We start from the raw sequence: 12,046 nt of genomic DNA on the forward strand, positions 1-12,046 counted from the left end.
AAAAAATGTCAAATTCTGTACGGATGCAGGGTGGAAAAATGCTATCACCTCAAAATAGTAATAATAATAATCAGAAGAAGAACCACTGCACTTATTATTATTGGTGGAACGGAGTCTTCTCTCTCCGTGGCCCTTCTCAACATTTTTTTTTACCCTGTGGCAGATCGGTGTTGTGGGTGTCTTAGGTGTTTTGTGTGTTTTAGGTGCTTTGAGTATTAGGCGTTCTAGGTGTTTGGGGTAATTTGGGGAGTTCCTCTGTCCTGCCATGAGATGTCCTCCTGTCTGTTGTAAACTTGTGGGCATGTAAAGCCCTTTGAGAATGATAACAGTGATACTGGGCTTTAAATAAACCTGAACTTGAAATTGAACCCAAGAAGAGGTAGGCCTACTGTTACTTACTCGGTATATCTCCGTCCATTCAGACATGTATTGGGTTCAGTGAGCTTGTATATGAGTGAACATTCAGTGTGATGCAGACAGGCGGTGGTATCAGGGGCTGCTGTGTTCATGCTGTGTGTGGGTTGGTTGGGTTGGGGGCTGTGGGGAACTTGCACTGGGTTTTTTTCTCCCAGTTTGTCCCTGTAGCCTATGTGCTCATGAGTAAACGTCTCTGCAAAGTTTCTTTGGGGTATTTTTCTGGTGCAGTTTATAGTGCCGGTCCATCCCTGGGATTGTGTGACGTCACTACTTGAGTAGTTTTTTAGGTACAATACTTTTCTTTACTCTTACTTAAGTAGTTATTTGGCTGAATAGTGGATGTGTCCTTTAATTCTGTGGCTTGTTAACTCAGCCACCAAACAGATTTTGTTCACTAGCCACATTATGAATGCCTGAAGCAAAATGAAGACAGGCCTCAGATTTCCCTTTGCCAAGGTCCAAATCACTAAAACCGCCCCTGGTCATTCTGTGGTGAGGCTAGCCAAAACTTACATTTACTTTTTATTCAGGAAAGAAAAGAGGAAGAAAAAAGAAAGACAGAGAAATAACATTGCTTCGTGATCTACACATTGCTTCAAATGGAACTGCAGAATTGTCCGTCTCAGTGCATTTCTCTCTGCATCCATATGAGGGCAGTAAAGAGCCAAGTACCGTGATCCTCTGTCTGCCAGACAGAAAATGAAATGGCCATCGTTATCTCACTGGAGATTCCACTAAGTTCTGTGATATTGTCAGAAGTTAGTGGCTTTTGTTGGCCACCAACATAACTTTCTCAGTATTGTGATTTATATTTGTTAATCCACAGTTCTGTCATTTAATTTAAAAGTGTTAGTGTGGGAATATAGCATTTCCATCCTGTCTTTCATCAACCTTGTCGAGTTCTCAGCACTATCCCCTTGTCTGTTCTCAGTCTCACATTTTATTCGGTTTCTGATATATCATGGCTGTTTCCTTTGTTAGTGAACTGTCTCACAAAAGAGCAGAAGAAATTAATACCATTTCATCCATCTGTACAACGAGATAATCAGCATTTAACTTGCTTTTTTCAATAGTAAATGGTTGTTTTATGTGCAAGTGGTGCATCTGTTTTTATATGCCCTATAGAGAGAAAAAATAATTATCTGACTTTAAGACTAAAAGTTACATGATCCAGTGAAAACTCTGTCAACCAAGGCCGACATTGCTGTTTTTAAAATACCATTACCATATTTCTTCAGACACTGCTTTATGTCCCTAGTTACGTTGAAGGAGAAGGTATATCTGCTCAAATGATGGGTAAGTCCTTTTGGAGCGAGACTCTTCTGTTGTCTGAGCATAATGGTGCCTCTTACTGTCTCACTCTGTTTGCATCTTCATAATCTGGCCCATCTGCAACTCATGAAATAGTGATTGTGTTTGTGCTTCACCACCCCATGCAAAGCTTATCTGTGTGTGTACGTATGTGTGTGTGCTTTTATGATAGGAGCAGAGTAAACATGAATCACCTGAGATCTTATGTAAGAACCTCAGAGGCAACAAACGAGGCTGTTGTGCTGCTCGGAGAGACACAAGACAGAGACGGGCAGATTAGACTGCACCTCGCTCACAGCTGAACACACCGGCTTAAGAGAGAGCGAGAGGTCAAATATAATCTGCAAAATACATTTCATGGTTCGTTTCAGCCAACAAGGCCTCCACATGTACACGTTTTAGTATACTTTGCTGTAATGGTCACCTTTAATGCGTCTGAACTGGCGTTAAATGATGTAGAAACCAGCCTTGAAATTGTTTGATGGTGTTTGGGTGTGTGTGTTGTGTGTTTTTGTGTGTAGCAGACATTGTGTTTCTCTGTTGTGTCTCTATGTGATGAAAAAAAAAATACTGACCCTCAGTGATTTAGACCAGCATGAATGATATGAATGTGTCATTCTTGATGCCTGCGTGTGTGTGTCAGTGTAGTTTAGTTTTATTCTCTAATAGCCTATACATTATTCTGTTTGCTCTCAAACGACAGACGAATCAAGACAGATCTTTGCGCCTAAACAAAATAAAAACCAGCAGAACACACTTTCTTCTCCCATATTATTATTTTCATCAAAAATCATCCATATACGTACATTTATATTGCTTCATTTCAGTTTTACAAACAAATTTACATCAAATACATCATGAATTTAATCTATTATCCGGAGACAATGATGTCTATTTCCAAGGTAATTTCTCGCCTATTCTGTTCACATTGGGGCACGTTCAGGTTTGTGCTGCAGACAATCACAAACGATTTTTGGAAAGCCAGTTACTTCACTTGTTGATTTAAAATGGACCTGGAACCTTAAGAGGCCCTGCTCATAAGTACTGACTTTCATTTAATTGGAGAAACAAAATGACATTGAAGCGAATCCTGCAGTGTCACTGTAATGTCTCCACTGGAACTGCACATAACCACAGAGACCGATCATAGTGTCGCCTTCACTCAGGCCATCTGAACGGCACCGAATGCTTATGATGGGGGGCACAAAATGGCACAAGTTTCCCGTTGACTTTCCCGTTCCCGTTGGCTCTCATATTTCTCTGTCTGAACACTGAATAATGCTGCACCGTCCTGAATGCTGGGTGTGGCTACATGGAACACCTGGGATCCGCTTTAAACTTAAAACCTTAACATTATAATTCCAAACAAAACATCTATGGATTTTTTTTTTTTTTTTTGGTTGACATCAGAAGAAAACAGAACTTTATTTGTACTTTTGAGTAAATCTGAAAGCTGATAGGGATGTGCTTTTGGAAAGCATACATAGATCACATACATAGTAATTAAATTAATATAATCTTCAAAAGAAAAGGGGGAAATCTCCAGCTGGGGCTTCATGTCGTCACTATCCACTCCTGTTAATCCTAATCCCCTGTCCCAAGCATCTCATATAGACAGCATCTTGTGCCGGCCAAAACATATCTTGTACTTTTCACACTGCAGGGTCTTAGCCCAGGGTTAGCCTCAACCAGTCGGGCTGGTCTTTTGAGGTGAAGAGTCGTACCAGGATCACTCCCCTTTTTTTGATATACTGCTTTATTTTTGTGACTTAAATCCATCCTCCCAACTTAAATCCAACTACTGATCATTAGCTTTCTCTAAGCATCTAAACTCAGTTGACAAGTCAAAAAACTAACAAACCAGTGTCCATCTAAGCCCAACTTACAGTGTCAAACAAATGTCCTGGCTGTTGCTGGCGTCCCAGGATAGCCACTTTAGAGGGGCGGGTGAGCTCGCTTCATATGATGAAGTTGTACGAAAATAATTTTGCATGTAATTTCTCACACACCCTGGGGCCATACACCGCCAAGGGTCCCAAAAGCCCTGGGTGTGAATATTGACCCTCTTGTGTACATTTTAGAGCTCTCCTAAACAGTTCTCTGGATATCAGTGTTCAATATTCATTATTGTTTGCTGTGAAAGGGGGAAGTCATGAAAGACCTGGGTTAAGCACAGTGTGAAAAGGGCTTATATTTGTTTGTGGCTACTTGTGGGGCTTTTATTGGAGGTGTCAGGGGGTTCTTATTCAGGGTTCAGAGAATGAATGTCGTGCCTTTAGGAGGAGTATTCATACTCCTCGGCGCTGCGTCGTCCAAAGTCCATCCAGCCCAGGTAATCACTGTCCTTTGTCCTGTGGCTGGGGCCCAGGCCGCTGGCTCTGCTGGTGAGGGAGGATCTGGACTGGAGAGAGCCTGGATGACACACACAAGCAGAGTGGGTTTTCATGACAGGGAGATTTCACTGTTGTTCACTGCTCCTCAAAGCACGGGTTCCTGAAGGAGCCCTGGAGCATCTACACAGAAAATGAAGAATATCAATTTTGTCATTGTTCCATTTCAGTCAGCATTTGGGGATCCTTGACCAAAACATGACGCAGTGCATTTATTTTTATCGGTATAGGGTTAGGGTTAGGCAGGATGATAATGCTACCACTCTGCAAGGACATTTTGAAGTAAGGCTTGTTGACGTGATTTGTTTCCATTCATTCCTGTGTTTTGCTAAGACCGGACAGATCAGCAGTCTCCCAGCCAGTCACACGGCGCTGACTGAGAGAGACATGGAGATACATAGTGACAGAGGGGGAGGAGAGTGAGAGAGGGAAGGCATGGGGTGAAAAAGAGAGAAGTACTTGTCAGATTAGACTTAAAAGAGGAAGGGCAGGTTGAGATGGAAGGGATGATGCCTCTCTTTCTGTCCAGCATCCCCCTTCCAGCTCAGTGTGAGAGATGACATAACTCTTTCATTCAAAATCTTTGTCTGTTATGTAAAATGTGTGTGTGAAAGCCCTCGCCTCTCCTGTCCTTTCACAACAATTTGAAGTGAAGTATCCTCCACAATACAAGATTCACCGGAGCAGTGATCACATGTGGCATCGCTGTCTGTTTGAAATGATGTAATGAAGTAATTGTATGACTGGCCGCTCACCCCTCCTGGAGATCAGTTTGACCAGCAGCTGGCTCAGCCTGGCACTGGGGTCTGCATCGTCTTGAGGCTGGTTGTAGTTGACTAGCTGGCCCGCAGGGGGCAGCGGAGCTGAGCGAGCCTGGCGTGTGTGGTTGACTGAGTTGGGCGGGAGGCTGTCTGACAGGAGAGCCTCACTGTCAACCCGTTCCGCCTGCAGAGGAAAAGAGACGAGAGGAAAGATGTGAAGAGTGTTTGTTCACTTGTCTGACTGAAAGTGTTCAGAGGCACAAACCTGTGGAAGCTGTCTGCTTTTTTTTTTTTTTTTGCTTTACAGTTTTTTATGTCATTTAAGCAATTAAACCTTTTAAAACCTGAGAAAATTCATTTGATTTCTTTCAAAAACATGGGAAAAGAGAAAATAGCAATTAGCAAGATATGACACCAAAATTAGCATGAAATTATTAAAAAGGCACAGGATTAACAAAATTAACAAAAAAAAAGAAAAGAAAAAAAATTAACAAAATTGCCAAAATGATTTTTTTTTTTTTACATTTTTTTTTTTTAAATCTTGAAAAAATATTGATAATACTCATAAATAAATGTATATTATAAGCAGAAAAATGCCAGATATCACCATAGGAAAAAAAAAGTGTAATAAAAAAAAAAGTTTAAAAGTTCCCAAGCAAAAAATTTGAAAAATAAGAGATGAAGAGATGACGTTTTGCTTAGAGGGTGAATTAAAAATTTAAAGTGTGCCCACACACTGCTGGGTTTCAAAAGGTTAACATAAAGTACAACAGTGTAGGAGGGAAATGGACATAAGACTTCCAGAAAACATGTTGTTGTTTTTTTTTGTATTTCTCTTATTTTACAGCAAATGAAAGAAAATGCACTAATTGCTTTTGTTGGGCACTAGGTCTTTAAAAACATAAATGGCATCTTGAGAATAATTTCGTTAGCATTTAGGATGATGTGCAAAGACTATAGACTGTGCCATGGCTGAATGCAGTGCAAACAGTGTGGATGGAGGCGTGGCACAGAAATGCTGTTTACAGCTCCATCTTTATGGTTTGCTTTTCTGGGCAATTTGGCATTTCATGATCGGGGCTATTTCATCCCAGAGGAGTTTTTACTGTTAATAAAAAAAGATAGAAGGTAATGTCTTATGATTTCTGCTGAGAGAGAAGTTAAGAAGCACCTTTACCTGAATGAAAGTGTATAAGCTTCTCAAATAGGCTACGTCTGCTGTAAATTTTGCACTCCTAAGTGTTACATTCTGATATTTTGGTGATGATCTTGGTGTTGGTGTGTGTGTGTGTGTCTGTGTGTGTGTGCGTCTGTGTGTGTGTGTGTGTGGTTCAGATGACTTACCGAGGGCTGTGAGGGCAGACTCAGGGAGCCGCTGGACAGAGCAGCCAGGAGAACACACACACAGATTCCTACATTCATGACTGTGAGGACGGAAAGAGAAAGGGACAAAATATGACAAAATTAAAAGAAAACACCCTGTTGTCTTTTTTACACTTTCCCTTGTTAGTCCACTCGCTCTATCCTGCCACCCTCTTTCTCTGTAATTCATGCTGGTTCACTTTCCTCCAGGTTTAGAAAGCCACTTCACAAAGGGGGGCACCAGGTGTTGCAGGTGGAGAAAACAGCGATAAATCATTTGTTATTTTAAGAGAGTAATTAACCTTTTGCTTGAGTGAAACTTCATTTTGTCATTTTCTCACACACTTTCCCCCTCTCTCACAGTGTGGCAGAGCAGACACACACATGTGTACGCACACATGCACACACAAACAGCCCAACACCCATCTCAAGGAATGGTCTGGGGAGCAGTTGTGATGAATGCACGCTGCCAGTTTTAACAACATCCCAAAGGAAATATCACTGTTTTTTTTTCCTTTTTTTTCTTTTTTTTGTGGGATAGCTGACGTTGGCATGACTATACTGGATGATTAATTGCATTACTTCCTCCTTTTATGTATACTGTTAACCCGTAAACAAAAGCATACATTATCTGTGACACAGAGGCATCCCTAACACTGCAGGATTTTATAAAAATGAAAAGCAGAGTGAAACGCAGTTAGTGACTTCATTTCCACAGCAAATGTTTGCAGCATTAATCCTTTCTTGACTGTTAAAAAAAAAAACTCCTCACCTTCCTCAGTATTTACTTGTTAAATAATCATACCAGAATCTGATCAAAAGGCAAGATCTTTTGCTGTTTTAATGTTTTACTGTCTATGAAAGAATGCGCTTTCACACCAGTGTGACAGGAAATCAGTTTCTCTGAAAAACATCCACCGCTTTCCTGACACAGAGCGTGGGCATCTGTGTCAAACGGTTTCTTTTTCTCTCTGACAGCGTGTCCATGCCACAGCCTGGCAGGGGACTCTGCTGTTAGCTGGATGATGAATGCTGTTGCAGAACGTCCTCCCAGAGGAAATGGTCCAATTAAACAACAGCAACATCACTCGTCGCTCTGAGGCTTTCACTCGCCAATAATTCAAACCCCCTGTCTCTCTCGCAATTCATTTGCAATGTCTCTCTCTCTCTCTCTCTCTCTCTCCTCAGTTCTTTCCATTGTGTTCCTTGTGAAGTTGATTACTTCTCATTTTCTCTGCCTCAACAAAGAGAAGCTGTATGAAATCTAGTTTTAGGTGGGATACACTCTTAATACTTCTCCTAATCTTAATATTCTGATGCTGCTACCTCCTTTCATATAAATTCATACATCCTATTTGGCAGTCATTGCATGAAGTAGCTCACCTTCTGTCCACAAAAGAGCCAGACTCAGAGAATCGCACTGTAAATTGGAAAAGGTGCTGTAATATAGTGCTGCCTAAATCAAGGTACATTTGCAATATTAAGTGATGAACCTCAGGCACTAAATACTTTTATAGCATGAATGTAATACGCTCCAGTAATGCATCTTCCTACCCACTAAGATGGATCTGGATGTGTTTCAGCTGATTTGAATGTCACCCATCACTGCAATAGTCTCTTTAACAGCCATATATTTATTTCTATTTTATTTTAAATGGACACAATGTTGATCAAAGTAGTCATTATCTTTATGCTAATATAATTCCACTTTGCAGCTGGCCATTGTTTCTCATTCATTATTCAGTGAGCTGGTAATGATGTGGCACTGAAATGGGTGTAAAAGCCTCTCTTCTCCTCTCCCATCTCCCCTCCCCTCCCCTCCCCTCCTCTCCTCTCCTCAGTATGTGGGAAGAAAAAAGTTCAGATAAAAATTGGGTCTGCAAATATATAATCATTCCTCACTTCACTCCTGCACAGAGATGAAAAAAAAAATGTAAAACTTTCAGTCTGGACATGAAGCACTACAATTCATTTGCGATGTTTTCCTATTATTGTTCATGTTCTGATCAGCACAATCTCACCTGTGCCATTTGTGTACAGGGAAACTGCAGTAATATCCTCCTATGTTGTATACTGCATACACAAAATTGAATATGCATGAGGAGGAGAAGGAACATGACTTTCTAAAGCTTTTACAGCAAGATTTAAAAAAAAAAAAAAAAAAAAAAATTACAGACTTTGCTGAGACAGTGTAAAAATTTTGCAAAAATTTCCTCATGCCATTTTTTATTTCCTCCCTGTATTCATTGATCACCCAGAGCCGGCTGTGGTGGGCTGATTTTCACTCATACAAATTATTCTCAAAATCACAGAAAACATACTTATAGAAATATGCTTAGCTGTATATTCTCCATATACTCTCTTAAAACTGAAATAGAAAAAAATGGAATGCAAAAAAATCTGAACGGGTGCATTAAACAAATTAAACATCTGAAAATAAAACTTAATCTAAAAAATATCCTTTTCCAGAATAGGACAAAAAAATGCAGATAAATAATTGGAAATAAAACACACACATAACACAAAGAACTACCGTCACCTCCACATGAACTTCATCCTGTTCCAGAAAAATATCAAAACAAGTAAAACTCAAAGGACAAAACTGGCAAAATGAGTTCTCATTCTAACCTTCAGCTGTTAGCGTTGACCCAGCAGATGTGAGGTATGAAGATGTACAGCTTTGCTCCAGCGTTCAGTCTGAGATTGTGAGAGAGGGGAGGATCCTTTATACTGACAGACAGGAAGGGGGAGGGGCCTGTGGAGGTGGGAGGGGCTTGTTGCTGGCGCAGAAACTGACAGTACTGACGCAACTGGGGACGCAAACGTGCACACATACACTCAGAAATGCATTCATACACAAAAAGGCAAAGGTTCCTGCTTCGGTTGCGGTTACAGCCCTGGTAACCACCTGGGCAAAAAAAGGAACACACGCACACGCACACACACACACACACGCACACGCACACACACACACACACACAGCTGGGGTGGTTTAAGTTAATCCAGGGTTCTGGATTAGTTGAATGTATTGCTGTGTGTCTGAGCATCTGAATCACAAACACACACAGACACAGACAGATGAATAAACTGAGACTGGCAGAGAGAGATAGGAAACACTGAAATAGAAAGAGAGAGAGGGAGCGAGGTATAAAAACAAGCAGAAAGTCGAAGAGAGAGATCAAGATGATAGAAGATATCCCTGTCAAATTCTGTCTTCATGCTTAGAATGTTTTCTTTGTTTTAAAATCTGATAGATAGAAGCTGCAGATGAATAGTTAAAGTTATTCAAGCATATAAGTTACAACTTACATGCTTGAATAACTTTAATACAAACATGCTCTACTCATAAATTATTCCTGAAATAATGCATGTCGACTGTGTAAAATGTGCCCCACACTGTCTCTCCCTACTGGACGTTTGTATTTAATCACACTCATCTTCTCAGTTGTACATCCACAGCTGATCCAAAACAGAGGAATTGTTTAGACATGACAGGCAATTGTATTTTCATGCTCCAGAGTCCTGGAAAAAAATGACTTTCTGGGGGTTTCTTATATTCAAATCACCAATGGCCGCAGACTGTGGGAGTCATTTCTGACAGATTTAGTTTGAATGTGCTCTGACACTGCTGCTGAGACCCCATTCTTGTTTGTTTGTTTTTTTTTACTGGCAGCAAATTGCCTGCAATCTATCAGCAACTTTGTCTTCAACATTTCTCAAAGTTCTCAAAGTCAAAACCTGACCAGCGATAGAGTATCTAAAGCAGCTGTTGTTATTCATTTTCAGGGAGACTCATTAGCACAGAGGTCGCCAAACATATTTGCAAGCTGAAGCTGTAGAAACTATATTGTGGAGTCAGAAAATCCCAGCGGACTCTTGGCCTGAACTTCAGGACCTCCTGTCTCACGGAGTCCAAATTTGTGGCAGGTTTTGGGAGTTAGCCTAATTACTGCACCTGTCAATTCTATCAACAAAGCAATCATTTTACCACATGCTTTCATAATTTATTGACATTCTGAATATTTTCTTTCTAAAAAAAATCTTACATTTGACTAATTGCAAAGGGCAAAACATTTGGAGAAATGTGGCAGCAATTTTATAATAATATCTTCCTCAGTGACCATTTTCTTAATGATATGTGATATTATTAGGTCCGCGAGTGTCTGTGGGATAAAGAGCCAGCCAGTTACACATGCAATAGGTTTCAGTGAGTGAGCTTTAATTTACATACTGGACGTTCCATAAGGTCAGACTTAATAGACGAAGATCCTAGTGACACGTTTTAAATGCCACTGATTACAGCACGAGTACAATAAACAAGAGAGGTAACAGCATGAAGTTTATCGTGCTTTGCAGAAAAAGGCTGAGTGGCATGCATAGAATATGAGCCGGAAAGTGGGCTTACAAAATCGCTTTAACTCACCCCGGCATTCAAGCTACAATATTTTAAGAACCAATTATTTGTCAGAGCCATCACATTATTGAAAGCCTACTCCAATATTCAGTTTGTGAACGAGTGGAGCACCGGCTGCACAGCTGTGTCTGCTAATTGGCAGGACTCAGTCAGTGGTTAATCCTATTATGACACACTGCTTTGCATGCAGGACTTGCCGGAAACCTCTAAAAATCCTTCAATTATTTGGTTATTAGTGGGAAATTATTCAGTTTAGTGCTAATGGCAGTTGGCGAGGTCACATCAGGGGCTCGAAAGCTTTTCTGGAGAGCATTTTCACTGTGCAGCAACATTAGTCGCCCCTGGGATCCTCAGTCACGTCTGGCATTCAGGCATAGAAGAAGGAAATAATATTCAGCCCAGTCGCCAGACAAAAATGTTAGCCTCGCGTTTTATGCTTCTGCAAACCAAGGATACGCTCCAATAATGTGTTTTCGTGTTTCGTGGCACAGTGTAAAGCGAGTGGAAACACTGCATTGAGATGGAGATGACGTGGCAGATGGTGCAGTCAGCAGGACTTGACCTCAGCAGGCTGGGATTTGAGTTCAACCATGAGCTTTTCCTAACCTTAACCATGACGACACATCTTTTCCTAACCTTAACCATGACACATCTTTTCCTAACCTTAAGCATGATAACAAACCTTTTCCTAACTTTAACCATGACGACAAAACTTTTCCTAACCTTAACCATGACGACAAACCTTTTCCTAACCTTAACCATGACGACAAACCTTTTCCTAACCTTAACCATGACGACAAACCTTAACCATGACGACAAACCTTAACCATGACGACAAACCTTAACCATGACGACAAACCTTTTCCTAACCTTAACCATGACGACAAACGTTAACCATGACGACAAACTTTTTCCTAACCTTAACCATGACGACAAACCTTTTCCTAACCTTAACCATGACGACAAACCTTAACCATGACGATAAACCTTTTCCTAACCTTAACCATGACGATAAACCTTTTCCTAACCTTAACCACAGAGTTTTTGTGGCAAACAAAGCTAATGAAGCAAACAAAATTGGCTAAAGTAGCTACCGGGCTAACATTAACTAGCTATTATTATTAAACCTCAGCTAACATTAGCCTTTTTCGAACCTTAACCATGACGATGAAAAGATTCCTACCCTTATCCATGACCTTTTCCTAGCCCTAACCAAGTAGTTTTGATGGCTAAAGAAGCTATCGAAGCAAATGAAGCAAGCTAAAGCGGCTAAATGAGCTAACATTAGCCCGCCAGTCACATGGCATCGTTGCAGGCTCCACCTCATTGGCTGTAGGTCTAAATGTTGATATGTAACACAATTTGGTTCATAAATGTTGACAAATGTATTT

General features: G+C 40.7%; 1 protein-coding gene across 1 annotated transcript; it reads right to left on the reverse strand.

Annotated features, from left to right (window-relative positions):
- Positions 1-2,485: 2,485 nt before the first annotated feature.
- Positions 2,486-8,924, reverse strand: ccka (cholecystokinin a). The gene is made up of 4 exons (XM_030071875.1): positions 8,870-8,924; positions 6,224-6,303; positions 4,874-5,063; positions 2,486-4,140 (listed from the first exon to the last, which is right to left on the reverse strand). The coding sequence occupies exons 2-4, from the start codon at positions 6,299-6,301 to the stop codon at positions 4,004-4,006; spliced, it is 405 nt and encodes a 134-aa protein (XP_029927735.1). The 5' UTR covers positions 6,302-6,303; positions 8,870-8,924; the 3' UTR covers positions 2,486-4,003.
- Positions 8,925-12,046: the final 3,122 nt, after the last annotated feature.

This window comes from Myripristis murdjan, chromosome 16 (genome assembly GCF_902150065.1).
Source record: "Myripristis murdjan chromosome 16, fMyrMur1.1, whole genome shotgun sequence".
In the NCBI taxonomy this organism is placed as follows: domain Eukaryota; kingdom Metazoa; phylum Chordata; class Actinopteri; order Holocentriformes; family Holocentridae; genus Myripristis; species Myripristis murdjan.